Source organism: Taurulus bubalis (genome assembly GCF_910589615.1).
Source record: "Taurulus bubalis genome assembly, chromosome: 3".
Classification (NCBI taxonomy): domain Eukaryota; kingdom Metazoa; phylum Chordata; class Actinopteri; order Perciformes; family Cottidae; genus Taurulus; species Taurulus bubalis.
Window position 1 is genome coordinate 35,313,900 of NC_136591.1, and position 24,916 is coordinate 35,338,815.

Here is a 24,916-nt window from a genome sequence, read left to right on the forward strand (position 1 = left end):
TTTGTAGAGCAGACACAACCAGACATGTGTGTTAAATTTAAAGGGTTGTCAAAAACGTTAGTTTTTTAGGGGGCGCTATCCGACTTCCGGTACGGTTTAGAGCATGGTCCCAAGAGACTTTCTATTCAGTTTACATGTGTTACATATGCCTACCAAGTTTCATACATGTAGGTCAACCGTAGCGCTGGGGCTGCTTAAATGAATATTTGTAGGGGGTGCTATCAAGCCGAAGTGCCATTTTGAAGCATTACAATCATATCAGGTAACTACATCTTTGCTTGTAAATGTGTTTGCCAAGTTTAATTACGTTTCGAGCATGGGTCGCCACGGCAACAGCGTTACACGAAACATCAAAAGCTTTGGGGGCTGGCATCATGAAAGTCTTATGTTTGTGTAGAAGTAATTGGATGTCGATCTGATTGACCTACTAAGAGAAGCAAGCCAAAGTATATACATATTTACTTCCTGTTACCATTAGGTGGCGCTATGACTCTGATTAAAAATTAGACTGCACATGTCTTCAGGCCTGGAGTCTCACCAAACATGTGAAACCTGGAAAGGATCTTATAATGTGGAGTCGAGTTACATTGATTTATTCAATCATGGCGAAGGATTGAATTTAGCCGATGTGCCGTCTCACCGCCGTTCAACGGATCCTTACAATCTTCACAGTGATGCATTATCAATGTCTTAAGTCTCTTCCGACAAATTTAGAGAGTGATCTGAATAATCTGTGAGGACCAGGATATGAAAGTAGAAAACATGTAACTTCCTGTTGCCACTAGGTGGCGCGATGACTATGATTCAAAATTATCATATGCATGTCTTCAGGGTCAGGAGGTCATGACATATGAGAAATATGGAGCAGATTAGATAATGTACGGCCGAGTTAAAACAAAAATGGTGTTTCTTTGCCGCTGCACCACGCTCACGTAGTTCGATATTAAAAAAAAATCTTTTTATAATTTTTCCCTGCAAAGGTCTCAACATCATATTGCCCGAATGTGGAATCAATCAGATGTCATCTCTAGGAGGAGTTCATTAGAAGACAACGCCTGGAAACAAGGAAAATGCCAAAATTGAGTGATTCACTGCAGCGCCCTCTAGTGTTTGAATATTATGGTAAAAATTGGGTACGTTAAGTCAGGATCGTCAGGTGTGCCGTGGGAAAATGTCCAATTTCACTTAATTGGTCCAAAAAAATATTATTTAGGTGTTTTTTTGCAGGTCCACAAGACCTCCAGAGTTCAGCAGCTGGTGGAAAACCAACCCCAAACTTTAGTATTTTGTTGTAGCTGGAGGTAAATCTTTCCAAGACCAATCTGCTTCAACAGATCCATCCACATTCCTGACATTCCTCTCCAAAGTTGTGACACCAAATCACTAGAGCTAAGTTATTTGACACTTGTATATCTGCAAATTACTTCATTAGCTACGAAGCAACGAACAGCAGATTTCACAGACATATGATATTCACATAGGCGAGTATGCACCGTGTGTTTGTGTGTGTGTGTGTGTGTGTGTGTGTGTGTGTGTGTGTGTGTGTGTGTGTGTGTGTGTGTGTGTGTGTGTGTGTGTGTGTGTGTGTGTGCGTGTGTTTTCTAACTCCCTGTCTCCCTCTTGTGGTCGCAGGTCTGAGGCTCAAAGCCATCCTGGAATCAGAAGTGGTTTCTCAGAAATGGAGGCGTTAGATCTGAGGCCATATGCATGAGGTGTTTTTCTACCACCAGTTATTCCAGCAAGAGGCAGTCTAGTTCCTGGTTCATCATTTCTCTCTTGCTCACTCATGAAGCAGCCGAGAGCAGCCCTGACTAATGGGAGCAACTCCCTTTGACCTCGTTGCTATGTATGACGTCAGCATCAGGATTTCATGAATACGGACTGTTGTTGAGGGATGAGGGGCTTCTTGCCCGTGAGAGGGGGAGGAGTTTTAATTCAGAGTTTTCCCAGAGTTTAGATACAGGAAACATGGAAAACCATATGTGAAATAGATTTATCATCTATACCATATCTCATCTAGACACCACGACAGCTACTATCTGGACTTCCTTTACTACTGTGATATAAAAGGAAGGGCTTTTTTAGTGACTGAGCCAAAACAAGATCCTATTAAGATCGTTGAGAAGATGAAATACTGAAATTATCTTCAAGTAGAGTATGCTATGAATCACTTTTAACTTGAGATCAAGGCTCAGTGGAGAAACCAGAATTAACATCTGCAGGGAATTGAGTTGAGTCTTGATCATTTCTGAATTAGTGCATGAGTTAACATGCGCGTCAGGCGGCTCGGTCCTCCCCGCCGTCCATCAATTCCTGATGATGAACATCTCGTAGGTGTGCGTCTTCTCATGGATCCAGTGGTGACTCTGACTCCTGTGGGGTTTGTTTTAGTGTTGTTGTTGTTCCTCATCGGGCAGAGGCGTCACCAGCTGGTGAGCAGCTTTCTTTGCTTCACAGTTTCGTCTCACACCAGCTGCTGGTCTTTGTTTTTAGCATCTCATTGATCGCTTTGTGATGACCACCCTGCTAACGCTCAGCTCTGCCCACAATTTGCGTTACTCGCTCCTACTTTAAGCTTGATTTGTTTTCCTTCACAGGCCACTCCAAAAGAGGAGCAGTGACGAGCACTGAACAGTTCAGGTTAACGTGGGTTGTCTGGCATCGAGTCTCGGGTGACCTTCAAAGCATTATCTGAAAATGGATGTTATGTGAGCCATCAAGTGGCCACTTTGTGGATTATTTATCAAAATACCACAAAGTCATCCTTCGTATGACATTTCTCGTGATGGGATTCCGATAAATGCCACGGTGTTTAAAATGTGCTCTTTCAGGTCAGAAACAAGCAAACAGAGAAGTTTAAGCTGCTATCATTAGTTAAATGATTGAAGTATAAAGGACATGAAGAAAAGCAATTAGTTGGATAAAGGTTGTCAATAAACAGTTCAATTAGTTAAAGGTCTACTATGAAGAGTTCAAATAGTAACACAAAATATTGTATTTTTGGTTAATGTTTTTAACTTTTTAGCTTCTTTTTAGCCAACATAAGTAAACGAGATCATCAGTGAGAAGATTGTCAAGTGTAGAGAGTTATTCTTAATCGATGCCACCGGTTGGATTGTGGTGAAACAGCTCCAGACTCCAGCAGAGACCAGCTGCAGACGGAGGCTCCGATGGGAGGAGGAGAGCTCAGACGGGGATCCAACACCGACACCACGCCGCTGGAGACCCAAGCCTTATCGCCGGGCCCGGAGGGAAGAGAGGCCCGGGAGGACCGGGACTGGGCGGGGCAGACGGTAACACTCACACTTTTGTCCACAGGGACGAACAAAATCAACACAAACTGAAAGTTCTTTGTAGTAACTTTAAAAATATATATATTTATGCCAATTCAAGTGGTGAAAGTATGACTGCAAACTTGGTCAAACCAACTTGAAGACTCACAATTGAATTGCATTAAAAAAGTTACTTCACAATATTCACCCCAATATAATGAATAAGCTCCGACAACATGAAGGGGTACTTGAGCTTCTCTACAAGGGCTGTAGGGGTATTGGAATATAAAAACATTTGTAAATAACTTCTTTGGTTTGATTGTAAATCAAATATCTACATCGTTATGGAGTCTTGTGCTATAAACTGACCTCTGACCACTCTTCCCACACAACACACCTGGCTGAATCATAAACGTACGCGCTTCAGATTCAGCCGGGCTCGGGGTGGCCTTCTGGTCCGCTAAATAAGTCCCGCTGTTGTTCGAGATGAACAAAACCTTTGAGGCAATGTCAAAAGTGAGATAAAAGGGGAAGAATATATCGAGGATTTCACTTGCTTGGCCCCGCCAGAGAATTTCAAACAGCTGGAACGATTGAGTGAGCTTCTCCAGGAGCAGATGAAAGGAAAGCGGACAGGCCTCTGCAGAGAGAAGGAGCCAGTGAGTGAGTGGGAGAGGGAGTGAGGAAGAAAGTGGAGGCTGCTTGACAACAAGGATTTCAAGGAGTGATTCAGCCTACACTCGGTGTCACAGCATACTCAACCCTCTCGGTCACTCCTTCCAAGAAACGTCTGGGAGGTCAAAGCTGCCTCTGCAACAGAGCCGGAGGGCCCCGTGTAGCCGGGGTGCTCGTTCACCGTGGTGCAGTAAAAGGGGCTTCGCCTCTGTCAGCGCACGGCGGGGCCTCTGGGCCGAGATCCCTGCCAGGCCACTGCAGCGGCCAATGTAGCGCCTCAGCTCTCTATTTTGGTGTCTTACAGTATTTCCCCCCATCTACAGTAGAGGGGAAGTTAAGAGTGCTGCAGTGCTGCGACACAGCTGGCGGCGTGCCTTTACTTTGGGCTCCTCCTGCTGGTGGAGATTGGGGTATTGCAGTTTTCTTTTTTCTATGCTGTAATCCCAGTTGTAAATAAATAAAGAGTTGTGTGTGTGTGTGTGTGTGTGTGTGTGTGTGTGTGTGTGTGTGTGTGTGTGTGTGTGTGTGTAAGAGGACGAGCACTCTGACGGGGTTGAGGCTCTGCAGGCTCCTTCAAGAAGTGCACAGAGGTGAAATGCTGCTGTTCTTCAAGGTGTTGCTCTTAGAGAGTGTTGGACACAAATATTATCTGAGGGGGAGCCCTACGGTTTGAATATATAACCTGCTTTCATTCACAAATGAATTGTGAAGTCTTTAAATATCGCCTGATGTTATTGTACTACGGTTCTTATTTTTCTCATCATTTAATCCGTCAAATTTGTTTAATGGATGAATCATTTAGTCTCGAATGTCAAGAAAGAGAAAAATGTCCATCACAATTTCCTCGACATGTGACATTTTAAGATGTTTTGTTTTGTCCGACCAACAGTCCAAAACTCAAAGATTTCTCATTTAGCAAATCCTCACACACAGAGAGGATTTAGCAGGTATTGCTTTTTACAAAATGATTTAAATGATTAATTAGAAATCAAATCAAATAGCTAAGTTTTTCCAATTAAAGGCATTGGAAAAACAAAAAAGTTTAGTTTTGTATCTACTTACATATGTTGACATACATGTAACTTTAATTTTTTTTAAAAAGAAATACAGATGTGACCTTTAGGACTCAGGGATGTGTGGAGGGAGGCGTAATATTCTCATTGATAATACATACATACATAGCAGTGAATGAAAGAAGTAGAGCTGTAGCCATTTGACAGAAAATTAAGCGACAACTATTATGATCATGAATTAATAGTTGTTGTTTTTAAAGCAAATATGCCAAAACTTCACTGGTTACTGTTGCTCAACTCAAACTAAATATCTCTGGGTTTTAGACTGCTGGTCTATTTCATGAAACAAGCAATGAATGAATGAAGAGGAAATAATAAAAGCAGTGCAGATCATTCATTGTTTTTATTGATAGGTACAACATGAAGACAATAAATGAGGTGTTGTGTGACATACTGTGAACAAAGTACACTGTTCATGAACGAGCAACAATCACACAATTATTATTCTATCTCTATGTCCCCTGCTGCAGCCAGCATTCCTCTGCCTCCCCTTTCGATAACACACTTCATGTGATACCATATTGTTCATCTATATTCTTGCATACGCCTTTGTTGTCAGACAGAAGACCTGTGTACATTTACACAATCGATACATACGCTCTACATTAACAGTAGGTGAACAAAAAGTGCTGTAAATTCATGCTACAGTGCTGTGCTAAATCAAGATCTAGAAGTATGCTTTTTCACGCCTACAAAAAAAACAAGTTTGAAAATATTGTTTAAACTTCTGGTAAAATGTAATTTCGGCTGATTTGTTTACAAAAAAATCTTTACGGTTATCACAAAGAAGATAATAGTATTCAATAAGTTACCCAACCCCCCTTTTTTTCTTTTCTTTTTTGCAAAAGAAGCCAGCCTGAAGATCAGTTGAATTATTTAAAACAGTTATTGAAATATTTTTGAGCAGTTAAATAAATCCCATGTGATGCTACAGTTTGATGTGTATAATCGTTGTAAACATTAATCTCGTACAACACATTCAACGAGGAAATGTATCGATGCATTCTACTGTATCTACATCATACAGTCAAATACTAAAAAGTACAAAAAATAGTTTATGCTTAATGAGAACTGACCCGAATCCCATGACGATGAAAACAATCGGACGAATTTCACAGGCATGCGTTTCACAATGTGAAACATCAGTGGTATAAAAGTCGTCCCGAGTAAGGCTAAACAACAACAACATGCCCTCTGATGCACAAATCAAAGCGTCACTCGACAGTGATGTGAGAGAAAGTAAATTAAAGTGCCTATTGCGTAAATAAGTTACGATGACGATCGCTGTACACGAGTAGAGGTTTGGATCGGGGTTGCTGTCGGCGTGTCGGGTGCGGTGACGGGTGGAGGCGTCCTCGGGTGTCATCAGCGCAGTGAGTTGGTGGGCATGCAGTCACACAGAGCCCTCCTCTCGGCCCGCAGCACCAGCGTCTCCGTCTGCAATGGACAACAACAACAACAACAACAACAACAACAACAACAACATGTCACTGCATGCAAACACAAACCTTTTTTTTGCTGCTGTCATCTGTACGACGAGAACAATGTGTAACCAGAGTCAAATTCCATGTATGTGTACACACACACGGCCAGTAAAGCTGATTCTGATTGCTGGAGGTTGTTGGAGCTTCATACAGATCTCAAGTTTCACTGTAGACACTACTTAAGTCTGTATTTTGGAATAATACACTTATTTAGCTGTTTTTATTTGCAGATCATTTTTCCAAAAGACAACAGAACTGATCACCCGTGAACGATGACGCTCTTTGTGGTGAAGATGGCAATAAAACATTATTTATTGACTAAAAAGGTTGTTTTTGTACTTATTTTTTTTACATTTTTATGTCACGTCCTATTATGAATCATAGAAATATCAGGTCTCTGTTAAGAACATTCATTATTAGATAGATAGATAGATAGATAGATAGATAGATAGATAGATAGATAGATAGATAGATACTTTATTCATCCCCAGGGGGAAATTTGTTTGTGGCAGCATCAAGCACGTTACATAGTAAACATGCAAATATTAAGTTTGGGAAAAACTCAATATATACACAATACAATCATTATTGTAATCTATTTATGATTAGTGGGTTAACTTATGTTGCTTTTTTTGGTATTCTAACAATATTTTTGGAAAGCATGATACAAACGTCATGTATTATTTGCTCGATACATTTATATAAATAAAGACAACACTTATGTTGTTTATACTTTTTTGAAGAACCTGACTTCCGTGTGAAACCTCCCACATAAGAACACATTAAATACAATTATGTAAAAACTACAGCATGTAATAAAACCTCCAATAACCAATGGTTCAAAGACAAAGTTATCATTACTAATTGTTCTCTGCGCAACTCATCGGCTGGTGAATCATGAGCGGTTAACACTTATTAGGCATGGGACGTGAAAGATCTCTCCCACTGAACCATACAAAGGGAATAGTACTCTGCTTCTGAGGAGGAAACGCCGCCTACCCTGGCATCAAGGTTGAACGCGGTCTTCTTTAGATCCTGCAGGGCCCTCTGCATGAACTCAAAGGCATGACAGTCCACACATGGGCGACCTGGAAGCAAGAGGAGAGAACTCAGAAATTCAGAGATGCACACATCAGGTCATTTTAGCCACAACATGCGAGTGGTCACGGTGGCAGCAAAACCTGTGAGAGTGTTTTATTGCTTTTTGAGTACATTTAATTCAATTTGTAAAATGATTATTGTGTCGTTTCTCCTTTTTTTCCAATGTGCTTTAAGGAGCTATTTATTTTTGATTTGTATTCATTTTAACTTGGCAGGTCTACTAATAATTCACATTTCCATCTTGACAAAAGTAAATAGATAACTCGGTCCCAGGGCTTTTTATCGTCATGACAAAAGGGTCAAATTTACAATTATCACCAACGGTGGCTGCCATACAAAATCATAAGGATGTGTCTTTAAACCTTGACATTGTTTGAACCTAGTGGAAATGGGTCGTACAGTAGCAGCGTGGGCCCATTTTCATGTTGTGATATATATATATATATATATATATATATATATATGTGTGTATATATATATATATATATATATATATATATATATACACACACACACACACACACGCACACACACACACACACACACACACACACACACACACACACACACACACACACACACACACACGCCAAATAGGGTGACCTACAATTCCCACTAAGAAACCCATCTCTGTGGGGACCTGCTATCATGAGACTATGAAAGCATCTCTGTGGCAGACACGTTTCCACCTAACAAACATCATTTAAAAAAAATTCACCTGCACGGAACAAGCTGAAAAATCCAAATGTCATATTTAAATCCACCTACTTTCGGCCGGGATGACAGTCCCAGTGTCCTGATCCGCATCAGCTGCACCGAGACAGAGGAGCTGGACCGCCAGAAGGAGCCCCGCTGCCTGTAGATATCCACTGGACGCCATGGTGTTGTCGTGGGCAATTACCTTTTTGGAATTAGAAATTAAAAAATGTGCGTGTGTGTGTGCGGTTAAACACAACAACGGAGAATGTCCTACTCGACCGCAAATCAATGGAATAACAGAACCACGCAGGCTTTGTTCAGAAGACAGTCCCGTTTTTATTGGTAAATATATTAAATACATATTTATATAACATATTTATAATACATATTTTTTGCAAACTGCATGTCCACCTACCGTGAATCAGTCGATGATATTTAGCCGTACACCAGATCAGCGCAAGATACCCACCTAGGTTTGTTTGATGTAGTTAAAGGGAGTGCGCATGCGTGTGGCTCATGAAAAAAAATTGCTTTGGGGACCAGAATCAAGACTTCCGGTTTAAACATTTCAAAGTAAAAGCCTTGACAAAGGTGAAATTAAAACACAGACTTTATAGATGTGTAACTAGATTATTATCAATTGTGGGAAGTAAATAAGTATATTTTATCAAATGCTGCATTTTGATTTTACATTTATATTTTCTGTCACTCCACAACATGACAATTGACGATTTAAACATACCAAACATAGGATCAGATTATTGAGTATATGTTAAATTATCTGGCGTTTATTAAGTAGTACTAATTGGCTCCATCTCGATCGCCTATACTGGTCTTTACAGGCAATTACATGAGTAATAATATACAAAACACTTTGAACCTTTCTACATAATTACTCTTTTACTTTGAACTTTAAGATCATAGCTCTCTTCTTCTGTTTGAACTGAAGTAAAGGTAAGTATTTTGCAGTATAACAATGCAGTATTGCTACTTTTACTTGAACTGAATACTTCTTTTGATAATCATAATATAGAATACATTAATACATACACAGTGAACATGTGTTGGTAACTGCAGACCTTGTAATACTTTTGTAATTTACATTTAATTATTTCAAAGTAAATAAATAATACTGCGACATTTAATGTTATTTGATGTGTTTCATTTTCATTGCTACTTAGGCAATGTATCTAGAATACATGTTCTCTAAATTAGGCACTAAAGAACAATTGACCATTTACGTTGGGAAGAACTGAATATGAATATACAAATATATAAAGTCACATTAAAGTAGAATTCCCCCGTCGTTCACTTTATTAAAAAAACATACAACATATAGACAAAACAAACTGACCAAATCAGAGTTATCACCATAGCATAAAAAGTGAATTATACCTGTTTTGTTTTTTATTTTAGATTTTTTGTATCACGGTTCAACGTTGTCAAATGACCCCGACCTCCGTGTGGGCGGGGTCCTGACTGTTTTCTTAGGTAGCCTGTTAAAATGCCCGAACTCAAAACACTTCTTTTTCCAAGATGGCGTCGATGAAGGACAGCGACACCGGGCTGTGGCTTCACAACAAATTGGGATCCACGGACGAGCTGTGGACGCCCCCGAGCATTGCGTCTCTCCTCACCGTGTCGGTGATAGACAACATACGGCTGTGCTTCTCCAGTTTATCGCCTCCGGTGAAGCTGAAGCTCCTGCTCGGGATGCTGCATCTCCCCCGGCGGACCGTTGACGAGGTGGGTCGCGGTGCGTTAGCTCGCTGTTAGCGCGTGACCGGGAACGTATAGCTTTCGAACGAAACAAAAAAAATACAGCGCGAGGAAATGAGCTCGAAACTCCGGCGAGCTGCTTAAAATAAAAATAAAACTTGCTTTTTTTTTTTTGGACCGCCGGGAAAACGTCTAACCTGGTTAATAAATCAGCTAAAGTTCACGTCAGCGTTACTGCCGACGGTTGACGTCGTTAACCGCGGTGAAGGAAACACAAAGCTGCCGTTATTCCCGCGACTGTTCCCCAACATTTCACCTCTGGAGAACACACGAATTCTCGTCGACGTCACGGAGCCGCACGACTAACTTAACGTGAACACAAACTCGCAAGGTTTTTTTTGTTTTGTTTCCCCAGCAGTGTTTTTTTTACTGCGGAGACGACAGGAAACATTGAGCCGAGCGGTTCCCCCGACAGACATTATGGTGGTGGGATGGGCACGGGAGAGCTCACTGGCCGGGCTGAGGGCGGGACCGGCATCCAGTCCGACATATCACTTGTGGAGCTGCCTTAACGTTACACGCCCGTCATTCTGGTCATGCATTTGCAGGCAGGGTGTTATGAACACACCAGAGTCTGCTCGTTAATATATAATATACACTATTCTAGTGGTGGGAGAAGTATTGAGATATTACGCACTTCTTTATAGCAATACTCCATGATAAATAAAAGCTCCAAACAGCGCAGAAGAGTTAGAAGGAAATGTATGCAAAGTATTAATAACTTGACAGAATGTTTGTTTTATTTTGTATGTAGTATTAGTGATATTACTAATTAGTCTTTTGACTATTACACCTTTTTTATAAATGTGTGTAAAATGTCCATCACAGATGAAGGTGACACCATCAAGTTGCTTGTTGGTTTTCCCCCCAACAAACAACTGATAAATCAATAATTTGCTTATTTTCTTTTAGTATGTTTATCTTGAACAATAAGTCATATGTTATAAACTGATCATGTGCCTTGTACTATGTGGAGTACAAGTATATTAAATAAAGTAGAATATAATAGAACTGTTGTAAATATACAAACGTTTACAAAACTAAAACCTGGTTTCTGTTTTGCTTTGCCTACAACAATAAATCATAGAAATGTGCTCATCTGTACTATTGCTCAGCAGATTCTCTTCTTTTGTAAAGTGAGGACAGTATTTATTGTGCAGTCAGCAGGTGAATCTTAATCCCAGTCGTACCTCGTGCACTCAAATGATCTGAGATGATTTGATTGCGGCCAGATGTCTGCCTTCACTTTAGTCGATGATGTCATCAGTTGTGAATACTCGGTAACGAGATCAAAATGAAAGGTTGATCGATAGAACATGTTCCCTCTCAAATGTGCTGAGCTTTAATTAATTGGATCTTGTTAATTAAATGCATTGTGGATTTTCTGTCTGTTGGTCCAAAAGAACGTGACGTTTAATGAGCACATTTAACTGGCTGATTTTAGATTAATCTTAACTATTAAATAGTTTTTTAAACTGTAAGAAGTCATTCTCACACACACAAGGCGTCATTCTTTTTGTTATTTAAAGTGGTTTCTCTAACGCTGTCCTCTTCTTCTCTCCCAGATGAAGGAGGCCCTGTCGGAGATCATCCAGCTGGCCACGGTGGACTCGGAGCCGTGGGTGCTGATGGTTGCTGACATCCTCAAGTCCTTCCCAGAGACCGGCTCTCTCAATCTGGACTTGGAGGAGCAGAATCCTAATGTGCAGGATATTCTCGGAGAGCTCCGGGAGAAAGGTAGGGACATTTCCCCCATTTTGGCAGTATTTAATTGGTCAATCAGTATATTTCCAAAGGCGGAAATCGTCTGAAAGAGAGGTAGTGCTAATATCTTGGTTCACAGGGATGTGCAAGCATTCATGAGAACGAATGATGTGTTTGGTGTGAAACGACTTTTAATATCCACAAAAATATTTAAAATTTGCTGACATTTAAAAACCGGCTGACCATGTGCATGTCAGGATGTGAGCGTTGGACACTTAAACACACAGACGGAGATATGCTGTAATCTGTAATAATCTGTCCTGTGGTACATTGCTGGTTAATCTCACCCCCTCCTCTCCCCCGCAGTGAGCGAGTGCGAGGCATCTGCCATGCTTCCTCTGGAGTGCCAGTACCTGAACAAGAGTGCGTTAACCACGCTGGTGGGGCCCCTGACACCGCCCGTCAAACATTTCCAGCTGAAGAGGAAGCCCAAGAGTGCAACCCTCAGAGCAGAGCTGCTACAGAAATGTAAATTACTAGAAACGTCAACTAATACACGCAGTACCTGTGTGTTTTTATCTTCTTTTTCTTGCCTTTGGCATATTTGTATTTGCTTTACATTGGTTATCATTGTGTACAAGATGTGTATTTGTTTATTTTTGTTCAAATTTCTACTTTGCCATAGAGGTAGTTGGGTTTCCCTCAAAGTAAAATTGAAGAATCTTCAATTGTGCATTATCTTTTATCTGTTGTGAAATCTTTTGTTTTCTATTCCAGCCACAGAAACAGCCCAACAGCTGAAAAAGACAGCCGGAGTGCCTTTTCACGCCAAAGGGAGAGGACTGGTCAAAAAGATTGACACTACGAGTGAGTTAACGATCTACGAATGCATCCCACACCTGCGCTCTGAAAAGTGCCAATCCTAAACGTTCACATTATCACTTATTCCAGTTGTGGCCAGGACATTTCTTTTATTCTGACTTCTGTAACCATTGCTGATACATGTGTCAATATTTGCATCACAGCTCCTCTTAAGGGGATTCCCAAGGCCCCGTTCCGCAGTCCCACTGCCCCCAGTCTATTCAGCCCTCCCAGTAACCGCACGCCTATTGCCCCTGCACGGACGCCCCTGCGTAAAGAGAGGGGGGTCAAGGTAATGTCAGATTTTAAAAAAACACGAAGAGAAAATTTAAAACTGAATCCTGCTTACATGCATCATCTATGTTGTATTTCATTTGAGAGATTACAGACACATTTCACACAGTTCATTTTTTATAATTTATGTCTTTGAGGTTAGAATTTCTTACAATTGGCCTTTTTGTTGTGGTTTCTTTCTCAGCTTTTAGATATTTCGGAGTTGGATATGGTCGGAGCTGGAAGAGAGGCTAAGAGGAGAAGAAAGACTTTGGGTAATTATATTTCCATCCCTCCATCAGCCCAAGTTTTAGAGCGACACCATGAATGTTTTCGTCAGTATTAATGTTTTCTTCTGCTTTTAGAAACGGAAGCTGTCGAGAAAGCAGCCAAAGAAGAAGCGGCAGCAGCAGCGGTGGTGGAAAACACGACGCCCGACTACGCTGCCGGCCTCGTCTCTGCACAGGTGCTTGACTCCACATGCTAACATCACTCATTCTGGGTTTTCTCCTGTTTGGTCTCATATTGCCCACTCGCCTCTTCCTACTCGGTGTTTCTCTGGGTCTTTTGTAACGCATCCTTTTGTTTTGTTTTACAGAAACTTGGGCCGTTGAACGAGAATCCTCTGCCGTCGACGAGCTACCTCCCCGCCACACCCAGCATGGTCCCCTCCTCCTCGTACATCCCCAGCTCCGAGGCCCAGCCAGGTTAGACGAGACCCCCGCAGCGTCGCATTGTTGGCTCGAATACAAACTTCTCTTGCAGCCAGTAGAGAAAACCCTGCAGGTTTCAAACTCACAATGTCTTTTTCTTCGCCAACCTCCCGTGAAGCGAACGCTGGGGGTTCTGGACGGGACACGCTGCAGTCGGCTCGCCAACCAGAGGAGTCGGCAACAGCGGGCGCTGGCGCCACCGCCACTTTACCGGGCCAGTACAAACAGAGAACGCCGATGTACAACGCAGCCAACACGGCTAATCCCGCAACGCCGACGTCCCCCAGCACACCGGTCTCCACCCCAGCCAGCAACGGGCCCCCAGCAGCTGCGACGGCCACCCAGCCGGAGACCCCCACCCAGCCGCCCAGCACACCTCAGACCCCCACCCCGACACCCACCCCCGTGCCACCACAGCCCCAGCCCAAAAAGAATCTGTCACTCACGGTAAGCTGGAAACGGAGCGTTGTGTCGTTGAAAGACAGGATAAAGGTTGTGTAAAGCGCCTCCTCAGCATTACTGAATCTGTATGTAAGCGCTCGGTGTTGCTAAATTATCTGCTGCACGCCGTTTCTGCTCCTCAGAGAGACCAGATGTACGCGGCCCAGGAGATGTTCAAGACGGCCAACAAGGTCACCAGACCAGAGAAGGCCCTGATCCTGGGCTTCATGGCTGGATCCAGAGGTAAAAAAAAAAAAAACAACATTTTGTGTCTCAGTAAACCTGATCTCATCTTTCTCACAACGCTCTTTCAATACTGAGCGACTGACTTTACACTAGGGATGTTAATAATGAACCGCTTAACCGACAATACGCATTTTGACAGTTAAAGAGTTGAAGAAATATTGTTAATTAATAAAAAACTGAGCAAAACTCAGAAGCAGCTATTCAGCTCTGGTCCGCCTTAAAGTTCACCTTAAGTGAGCCTGAGCCAAAGTTGGTTTGGGTCTTTAGTAGTTGTAGAAATTATTCAGACAAATATATTGTTGACACTCTGTACTCATACATTCACAGCTTTAATGTTGCTGTCTCATACTCAACAGCTAAACTAATTGATGCATTGGTGACTTGGTGGCTGCATTTGTCCACGACAATTCATGCAACATTGCCATTTAACATAAACGTACCTGCTCCTTTTGAAAGGTGGATCCAGTTCTAATATTATACTAACTGCATTTTAAGACTTTATCTATGTCGACTGCATGGAAGCATGGGTGGTGTTTGAAAGGGGATGTCTTAAGTTTTGTTATGATTTTCTTCAGTGAGTGAACACAGTAGTTGTGAACACTGGACTCTTTTAAGACTGGCCTTTTTATTCAGGAAGGTGTTTTTAACTGTGTTATCACTGTCAGCTATTTCTTTTTTATTATAGTTTGATTTAACTGTTTTTTTGTTTTATATATTGGCTCTGTGGCACTCTGAGATTCTTTTGAATGAAAAGTGCGTTACAAATAAAGTGCATTATTATATTTACCTTAAAACGGAACTAGATTTTGGCCAAAGTCCTGTGTAATGCAGGTATCTACATTTCCAGTCTTTAACTAGTAGTCTCTAGAGGAGTTAATTAATTGAATTGAAATCAAAACCAATGGCTTAAATACACGACAGTCGTATAATTAAAGATGTCCCTGATGGTTCCTGAACACAAACCTGGTCGGCCCAATAACGACCCTTCTGCTTCCTCCTCTCCGCCTCGCAGAGAACCCGTGCCCGGAGCAGGGGGACATCATCCAGATCAAGCTGAGCGAACACACGGAGGTCCTGCCCAAAGCCGACGGCACCGGCAGCACCACCATGCTGGTGGACACAGTCTTCGAAATGAACTACTCCACGGGACAGTGGACCCGCCTCAAGAAATACAAACCCATCACCAATACCTCTTGAGGCGCTTCACTTTCTCCAAGTCACGCACCCGACATTTCTTATCCACTTCAGAGAAATCATGTTTACACACTTACAAGTATTTGCATTCACATTTGGGCCAAATCAAGCACCGGGCGGTTGAGAAGTCGTCACGGAGAGAAAGATCCTCCTTGTTCCTGCACTGCCAAAATGCAGGACTCCCAGAAGAACATTTCTGTACTTTTTGTTTGGTTGTTTCCTTTTCCCTTTTATTGTTTCAGTTTTTAAGTCTCCTCCGATTCCTGAATGATGCAAAGATGCTATGGTCAGAGATTTGAATCTGATCAGAGGAATTATTCTCACGGCAGGCACCTTACAGCATTTGTACTCTGAGGTACAAGCATGTCTACAAAGAAGAGAAGACGGGCTGTCTGTATTTTCCTGTATGAATGTCACATTTGCAGTATATCTTCAGAACCGAATTGGGGTTTGTGACGACAACAAAAAGAGAACAATAATGACATGTCAACATAGCTGACCAAAAAATAAGAAGAGCGGAAGCAATTAGTTCTCAACGCTGACAAGTTCTGACTGGAGCCTTCTGGCGGATGTCATCGGTTTTTCATCCTTTTTCTCCAAAGAAGGGAAGAAAATAAAGTGGCAACAGTCTCCAGTGAGAGGTTTCTGTTTTATCACTTTTATGGAGTTCAGGGTTTCCTGTTGGTTCTTTTTGTTTCGTGTGCCTTCCCCTCCCTCCATACGTTACGGTTTGTTTAACTTGAGTTGGTAGTTAAACAATAGCCAGGTTGTAAAGGAACGTGTTTCTCTGAACCTGCTGCAAATAAATAGTGTTTTCTTATAAGCGGTGAAGTCATAAATGAGAGAAAGTAGTCAGACATTATTTTTTTTATTAAATTAAACCAAATTGCAGGCTCCACAATTGATTAACTGCATTATGCAGCATTCACATCACCACTCCACTAGTGTCAGCGTGTTGAAACACGTTCTGCTGTCCCGCCCTGACTGTTGTACCCGTCACATCTACCCACGAGATCGCTTTAGATTAGGGTCACCTGTTCAAACTCAGGTAAAGATACGCTTTGTTAGAACACAGATGTTTGTTGTGTGGGTGTGGAGGGCGTTCAGGACCGTGAACCTGAGCTCTGTGCGTTAAAGTGGTGGCACAATGCAGCCGTACAGATGCCCGTCCAACAAGGGGGAATTGTCCCATAAAAGGCAGGTATCTGCACAACACAGGACACAGCTGACGGACACTAGCACCATGTTAAAAGTATTATATTCAGTCACAAAAAGCCTTGTTTTGTGTGCTAATTTCAGTGCTCAATCTCCACCGATATAAAAATCTATTTTTCAAGCGTGTACTCCTGATGCAATCTTCTCCCTAATCTTATGTTCCTGGAACAACTCATTAGTGCAAACATGTCTCATTTAAACATTCAGTGATTTGATTGTTCCTCTTTGTACTACAGCAAGCAGCAGGGCCAACAACAGATTACCACAATCTCCGGTCTGACCGGCTCCCGTCTGGAGATTTGGTAATGGCTGATGTGAGCGTTTGGTTTTAATTGGCCCCGGGGTCCCTCCAGCCTCCGAACGCCTTCTCCAGGTAGAGCGCCACCTCGAGGGTCAGGCGGTCCTGCAGCTTCCCGGCACCGACCTGCACCCCCATGGGCAGACCTTCCTCGCTCAGACCCAGAGGGACCTGGGTGACCGGCAGCCCGAGGATGTTGATTATAGCTGGAGGAGGTAGGGGAAATAAGATGGAGGGGCCCAAACAGTGAATAAGTAGAGGACATGTAGATATATCTATAAAAGTAATGTGTAAAAGAAAACTGAAGAGGCATTAAATCCTTCCAGAGAGGCAAGACTGTTGAAAAATGATGACTGACCCGTGTAGGCGACGTCAATGGGACGGAAGAGCGGGTGGTGGTGTTTGGGAGCCACCCTCGGGTGCGAGGGGTAAAGAAAAATCCCGTCAGTGCCGAGCAGCTCGTCCAGCTCCTTCTGCAGCTTCTCCTTCTGCTGAATGATGAAGGCAGAGGGTTTGGTGATATGGGTCATCTCGATCAGGGCCAAACCTGAAAACACACACACACACACACGTTAGTTTTACAGCTACAAACAAGAACACGGTTGTATAAAATGTATGCAATGACAGCAGTTTCAGACGTCATGACTGCCAAGAGGATTATCTTCTCATTCTTTGTTTTATTTGACATGACTGATGGCTAGTTTCCAAAAAATAAATTGTGTTTAATTTTGCACCGTATTGTTGGGAGAGCTCAATATTAAATAAGTCATGAAATATATCATTACATTAATGAACATATGTAAAATATATATATAGAAATGTATTATAAAACCTTTTTTAAATATTGCAATACAATTTCATTCCATCAATTGATTCATTATTTTCTCATGTCTTTCTTTGTTTAATATTGAACACGTTGGGGTTCCATAGTATTACAGCATTACTAACAATTAACATTTTATTGCAATTATCAAAACTTTGCTGCTTTTCAAATGTATCATCTGAGTTTTAGTGGTAAAACACCTGCAGTTCTTGCCGATTTTCTGTGTCTTTGGGGTTTCCCTTTATATATATTAAATGATTAAAACCAGTTAAAATAAATAATCTTTTTTCCCCTCTTACCGATAGCAGCCATGGTGTGCTCTGATTTTCCCATCATCCATTTCAGCAGCTCCCAAAAAGGCCACACGGGTTGTCCTTGTCCCATGAGCTCAGAAAATGGCTTTGGGGGCTGAGGAAAGGAAACAGTTTAGACTTTAATTATGTTGCGTTTCTAAAGTCTCTCACAGTGTGTGTGTGTGTGTGTGTTTTATCTCAGGAACATTTCATTTAAAACAAGTATGAATGAGTCATCAAATACCTTGAAACAGTAGTGAACAGGTAATACACACTAAATATGAGTCGAGATTTCTCTTTGTCTCACTCTCTCTGTGCCTCACTATGTGTGTCTCTCACTTTCTATACAATATTTGAAGCCTAAGTATTTAAAATCCACTTGAGTAATACAAACTAAATTTAAAAGAGAAAGAGAAAGCAGCCAGAATAAAGAAGTTATTGTCACAATAATCTGCTTCTGGTAAATCTCACAGGGTTTATCTCAGTAGCAGTAATACCGCTGCGTACATGTTCTGAGCTTAATGTGGATACGAGCACGCAGTATTTTTCTTATTTTCAGTTCGAAGAGTAAAGCCAGTTTTCCCCGTTTGTGCACGAGACTGCCGACAGATCTGGGTCTGCATTTACCACCGAGCTGATCTGTAGCAGTGCAGTTTTATGAGTGAATCATGTTTTTAAAGTAACTACAGCTGTCAGATATACGGAAATGTAGATTACAAAATATGTGTGTGTGTGTGTGTGTCTGCAGCTAAACAGATTAGTGAACAATTTCTTGGCAGCAGGCTGCATATAGAGGCTGTTCATTTGCCTGCTTTCTTTCACTTATTACATAGAGAGCCTGACTTCTGTTATCTTTTATTCTGCGGCCTGAAACTGATAAGCCTTGACATGCTGGGACACGCTGGCATGAGGCCAACAGGAGGGGCCTACCTTGCCCTCCTTGTCGGGAAGACCCATGTAGGTGTCCCAGATCTGGAAGCTGTAGCGGAGCTCAGGGAAATGCACTTCTTGGACGTTCACTCCGAGGTCAGCCTCCAGGCGCTCCACCACCTGGAGGAGGAGGAGAACATCGTGGGAGGATTGTTAACTGTGAGAAAACCTTCCTGATGATGATGATGATGATGCAACTTTGTACACACCAAAAGACACAAAGTTGCCTTCGACGCACCTTCCTCTGAATCTCAATGAGCTCTTTGCTGACTGGGGACGTTAGTGGAGAGCCGCCGTCGTGAGGAATGGTGAAGAACCGCAGCTTCTTCAGGTCGACCTTTCTGTCTAAGGACAACCTGAAGAAATACTGCAACTTAGACAAACATTGCACCTCTGAGATTTGATCTTCGCCCACACTTTGAAGAGTGTTGGTGTGTTTGACACACGCTCAACTCAGCTCGGAATAGGAGCGCTTACATGTGAGCTTTGGGTCCCGCCATGATCTTCAGCATCGGCAGCAGGTCCTCGGCGTAGCGGCACATGGGACCAGCGCTGCAGTACTCGTCTTGTCTTCCGGAGGCAGAAGGGTAGTGGTTCTCCACGGACACGACGCCTACAGAAACACATGCCTCACAGCGAGGTACGGGATAGTCATGTGTTCCTTCAAACAGCGGGAACAAGCCGTCATCTCAACACTGATATTATTACCAAGTTTATTTGCCGAAATCGTTGCTCATTTACACATCCAGCCTTCGGCCTTTTCTCTATTTTACATAATTTCTTAAATTCACCTTTTAAAAAGGCACTTGCATATGTGATATATACCCATGTGTTACATCTAAAATTGCAGAACAATCTCAGCTCTCTGTATAATGAGGCACAATTGTCATAAGGCACAAGTGTAAAGTGATAATATGCTTCGATTTTTAAAAATTCGACATATCTCTTGTGAACACATAGCTTTACTCATGTGGACGAAACGTTTTGATGCTTGAAATTGGTTTACAAAAGGTCTTAGGTTCACAAAAGCAGTGAAATATATAAATAAAATGGTAGAAACATGTAAATAAAAAGGTCTAAAACCAAATTTTGTATTATCGCTTTTGAATAGAAATGTGGTCCGTCACACCTTTCACCAAAATGATAGAAATGGGACTGAAACCGTATCATTTAATTGTTGGTTTCTTCCATTTCTGATGAATGCAAGTTCAAAGTGTAAAGTGTGGTTTTGAAGGTAGTATTTAGGTACAACTAAGGACTGGCTGGCATTTATATACACATTGGACATTTAGTTTCTCTTACCCGGTGTGGTTTTATGGCCAAATATTCCGTTGAAGAAACAGGGCATGCGGATGCTGCCGCCGATGTCTGAGCCGATGCCAATGACTGCGCCGGCTCCTCCCAGTATGCTGCCCTCGCCACCTGAGGCAGGCGGGGGAAATGAGATATAGATATTAGTAATTAAGGATTGGTCGGTTTGCCCAACAAAACCAAGACCCCGTTAGCCGTTCTGAATACATGCGTCCAACCTGAACTTCCTCCTGGTATCCTCTCGAAGTCGTACGGGTTGTTGGTGATGCCGTGGAGGTGGTTGTTGGACTCGGACCACATGGACAGCTCACTGGTGTTGGTGACGCCCATCGGGATGGCGCCCGCTCTCTTCAGCAGCGCCACCGGAGGAGAGTCCACCGTGGCCACGACTCCTTTCCTGGAGATCAGACCCGCGGTGAAGGGCATGCCTGCAGGATGGAAATGTGTCCAGATGTTATCGGTTTCAAATGAAACAAGTCACTTGATGCATGCTCAGTACTGTGACTTCTGGAAGTTACCCTGGAGGGCAAAGGCCTCCTTGACAGAGAGCGGGACCCCCAGTAAAGGCAGTCGGTCCTCCAGCACCTCCTCTCCTCCAGTTTCCTCCTCGATCAGCTTGTCCACCTGCGACGCCTCCTGGAGCGCAGCGTCAAACCTGGGCGGAGAATTATTCGACCCAAATCTGTTTAATAACTGTTTTAAGAAGGCTTAATTTCAAGATTATGCTGTAAACATGGCAGAATGTGAGCGTTGCGTGACAGTTATTACCATTTCATTATTAAATATACTTTACGGTGACAAATTACAGCCTTTCGGTGCAAGTATGACAGATGATGAGTTAAATGCTAGTGTTAAAGATAAATTATAACTTAGCTCCCACAATGACACATTTTTATTAATAAAAGAATCATGGGAGCACAATATGGCAGGAACTATTATTGTATCATCAATTCATCTGACAGTCACTTGTTCAATTGTCTTTTGTCTATGGATTGTCATGAAATAGTGAAAAATAATTCAAATGTTATATTAAAAAGCCGCAGCTCTTTAGCAGAATAAACATAAAAAGTATCAGATGACAGAGGAACGATTCTTTCTTGCCTGTCTTTTGTAACGGCGTTCAGAAAAGGGTTGACTTCCTGGATCCGGTCGATGTAGGCTCGCACCACCTCGACACTCGACACCTGCAGACACACACCAGTTAGACTATACAGGTGCTTTACACCGGTCAGAATGAGATGCAATCATCACAGGTGCATTCCTCCAGGTGAGACATGGCACAAGGTGGTCCGAGACAGAGGAGAGGGGGAAAAAAAAGACCCTTCATCATATTAGTTGTGCATATGAATATGCGTGGTCTTACAGGTGGGCTGCAGTTACCATTATACATTATTGTGCTATTTTTATTTTATTTAGCTGACGCTTTTATCCAAAGCGACTTACAATGAGTGCATTAAATCATGAGTAGAAAATCAGAACAAGAAGAATTAAGAAAGGTACAATTTCTTCAAGAAAGCCAAATACAAAGTGCTACTTTTTTAATTCAATTAGTCTGTTTATAATCTGTAAACTGGAGATATTCACATTTCACAAGCTTAAACTGGAGCTTTTTGCCTAAAAAGGACTTGGAAGAATAAGTTGAATGGTGACCTCCTCCTCCTCCTCCTCCAGCTTGCCTTACAAAGTAAAACACACAATGACACACTCACACCTTTTTAGGAAACGGCTAGTACTGTTGTGTCCACTTTGCAACAGTGGTGCATAAAGTACCCAAAGGTCGTACTTGAGTAAAAGTAAAAGATACCTTACTGGAAAATTACTCCAGTAAAAGTAAAAGTCACCTATTAAAATACTACTTGAGTAAAAGTCTTAAAGTATCTGATATTTTCTGTACTGAAGTATAAAAAGTATTTTTCTGATATAAAATGTACTTAAGTAAAAGTACAAGTACATGCTTTTAATAAAACAGAAAGGGCCAGAATTTTGAGAATTATGAAGTGTATTCTTTTAAGTGCTGTGGCCACCATGACCAAGGACAAGGAGTTGTGTTGAAAATAACTTGTGTTGGCTGTGATCCATCCACATATATTATGTTCAAAATAATATATTGTACCTAAGTATACTCTTACATCTAGTGATGTGTCCTTTCGTGTCGAGGCTTCGATGCGCGTGTCGAGTAATCCAGGTAGATTTTGGTGAAGCGCGTATCGAGGCTTGTGTCGATGACGTATGCGGTGACGTTCGAAGCCTCGCGAGCCGGCCGTACCACGTGACTGATTCAGAAAATAGTTTGTGGGTTTGCCGTGCGATTTGAAATATAAGAGGCAGAGAAACTCAATGGATTTCCCCCTTCCTCTCTGTACCCAGCTTCATGTGTGCCTGTGAAAGGGTATTTTATAAAGCAGGCGAAATAGTCTCAAAAAGCCCAGCACAGTGGAAAAGTTCTTATTTTTAATTTAAAAAAATTGGACACATCAACAAGCGGAGCTGAGGCTTGAAACACCGATCCTCTGACTGAAAGTCAGATATTCTAACCACTGACCCACAGTCACATCACAACCCTCTCCCAATTTGTTTCGAGTTTTGATTTTGACCCCGCCATTATATCATAAAGATAGACACAATATAAATAAGTTAATAATTGATGTATTGGCGTCACAAACATAATTTATTCCATTTAAAGCTTCACACACCAAAGCCATGGTGTCGTTATGATCACTCTGCCTGTTTTACATGCATTGTCCACTTGGTGGCGCAGTAGAGCAAATGAAGCTCCATGAAGCGTCGGTACATGAGCGAACCAATTGGATGGAAAGTTTCAATGCTTCAGGAAGCTTCATCTCGCCATCACTACTTGCATCTACTATGAACTTAACATCATAAATCCCCACAAAGCAATATGGCACTATGAAGAAGTTGTAACAGTGTGGTTATAAGTATGCTCATTCCGCCCGGTACCGGTCTGAGGGGCCCTTGGTACCGGGCCGTGGGGCCCTTGGTACCGGGCCGTGGGGCCCTTGGTACCGGTCTGTTGGGGCCCTTGGTACTGGGCCGTGGGGCCCTTGGTACCGGGCCGCACAGGAAGAATGAATGAAAGAATGTATCGGAGTAAAAGTACCAGTTTTCTTTGGTAAATGTAGTGAAGTAGAAGTAAAGGTAAACAGAAATATAAATAGTAAAGTACAGTACAGATATCCAAAAAAACTACTTAAGTACAGGAACGAAGTATTTCTACTTCGTTGCTATACACCACTGCTTTACAACGTGCATTATATTAGGGGACCAGGTGCTACCGGGCTGTAATCAGACTAAAATAATAATAAAAAACACCTACAGGGATGTAAGAAATTAAATAAACACACTGACAAGCTCTTGAGACTGACAGATAAAAGCTGCAGCTTTTAAGAGTCTAAACAAACAAAGTAAGAAGTGACCATAATGACTAATTGCTCAAACTCGTCCCTGCAGCGTACACACCTCTTTTCTCCGGATCTTCCTCGCGAGCTCTGTCGCCGACACGACCAGCAGAGGGTCGCGGACGGGCGGCAGCTTCTTCCCCGCCTCGGCGGCCGCTCTGCGCGGGGACAGCAGCCAGAAGAGCCCGTAGAAGACCCCCATGACCGCCTTCAGCACCCAGACCTGGGCCTTCTCCAGCCGGGTCAGGGCCATGCTTGCGCCGCGGGACGGAGGACGGAGGGTCGGAGGGTCGGCGGCTGTGGTCGCGCCGGGCTGAGCTCCTCCTGCTGGGCTAACTGCTGGTGCACTGGTTCAGAAAGCTGCTACATCACGTTGACACAGGTTAGACGGGACGCACCGGAAGTGCATGCTTTTATTTTGTAATTTTTCTTTCTTTCTATATGACCATTTTAAATAACATCTGTACGGGTTTTACGGGTGTTTTTCACCATTCTTTTTTTTTTTGCGAGCAAAGAAATATGTATGTCATTCATTTATTTTATTGAACGCAAAAAGATAAATGTGTTTGAATGCAAACCCTGCACAATGTTGGCTATAAGTCTGTCGTTTATTAATTAATTATTATGCCTTATGTATTGTTTGTATTGTATTGCTGCTTTATGTTCTATATTGTTGAGAAAACTATATTTACTGTTAAATTACAGTATAATAACTATAGCTGACATCTCACAATCATCATCAGTAGAACAGGAAGAAGACCAGGAGATGAAAAAAGATAGTGTTTAGATCTTGAATTAAGATTTGTATGTATTTAATCCACTATTGATCACTATTATGAGGGTCCAGAATTAACTAAAACTCAAACTTGTATGTAATACAGTAACACTTTCAAATTCGAGTTTTATTTTGAAAATAATGACCGGAATACATCCTTTATTATATCGGCCTCCAAGGTATCAAAGTTCAAGTTTGGGTTTTGTGATTATCTCTTTTGTGCAAAGTCATGAACATGTACAGTCTGTCTGTCTTGTCATTTATTGCCAAACTGTAAATTCAAATTCATAGTTTCATAGAATATTAACTTTTGTCTTCAGACAGAAAACAGGTTCTGTTT

At 42.1% G+C, this 24,916-nt stretch overlaps 3 protein-coding genes across 3 annotated transcripts; 1 reads left to right on the forward strand and 2 right to left on the reverse strand.

Moving 5' to 3' along the window:
• Positions 1-5,443: 5,443 nt before the first annotated feature.
• Positions 5,444-8,759, reverse strand: nicol1 (NELL2 interacting cell ontogeny regulator 1). Its single transcript, XM_079215513.1, has 4 exons — positions 8,720-8,759; positions 8,374-8,506; positions 7,504-7,592; positions 5,444-6,457 (listed from the first exon to the last, which is right to left on the reverse strand). Exons 2-4 carry the CDS (start codon positions 8,483-8,485, stop codon positions 6,386-6,388), a joined length of 273 nt encoding a protein of 90 aa, XP_079071639.1. The 5' UTR covers positions 8,486-8,506; positions 8,720-8,759; the 3' UTR covers positions 5,444-6,385.
• Positions 8,760-9,840: 1,081 nt separating this feature from the next.
• On the forward strand, positions 9,841-16,228 carry nelfa (negative elongation factor complex member A; the record flags this gene model as incomplete). The annotated part of the gene is made up of 11 exons (XM_079216069.1): positions 9,841-10,050; positions 11,649-11,820; positions 12,154-12,315; positions 12,565-12,654; positions 12,813-12,940; positions 13,127-13,196; positions 13,287-13,387; positions 13,520-13,628; positions 13,753-14,081; positions 14,219-14,318; positions 15,334-16,228. The coding sequence occupies 11 exons, from the start codon at positions 9,841-9,843 to the stop codon at positions 15,516-15,518; spliced, it is 1,656 nt and encodes a 551-aa protein (XP_079072195.1). The 3' UTR covers positions 15,519-16,228.
• Positions 16,229-16,395: 167 nt separating this feature from the next.
• On the reverse strand, positions 16,396-24,054 carry faah2b (fatty acid amide hydrolase 2b; the record flags this gene model as incomplete). The annotated part of the gene is made up of 11 exons (XM_079215070.1): positions 16,396-17,234; positions 17,387-17,575; positions 18,151-18,259; positions 19,075-19,194; positions 19,313-19,430; positions 19,552-19,687; positions 20,377-20,496; positions 20,604-20,813; positions 20,904-21,040; positions 21,487-21,569; positions 23,863-24,054. 11 exons carry the CDS (start codon positions 24,052-24,054, stop codon positions 17,059-17,061), a joined length of 1,590 nt encoding a protein of 529 aa, XP_079071196.1. The 3' UTR covers positions 16,396-17,058.
• Positions 24,055-24,916: the final 862 nt, after the last annotated feature.

Bases quoted from the DNA above. Each gene is read 5' to 3' on its own strand.
- nicol1 (XM_079215513.1), bottom strand. From the start codon at position 8,485: ATGGCGTCCAGTGGATATCTACAGGCAGCGGGGCTCCTTCTGGCGGTC. The intron at 7,593-8,373 runs GTAGGTGGATTT...TCTTGCTTCCAG, and splicing joins GACTGTCATCCCGGCCGAAA to GTCGCCCATGTGTGGACTGT. The intron at 6,458-7,503 runs GTAGGCGGCGTT...TGTCCATTGCAG, and splicing joins CGTTCAACCTTGATGCCAGG to ACGGAGACGCTGGTGCTGCG.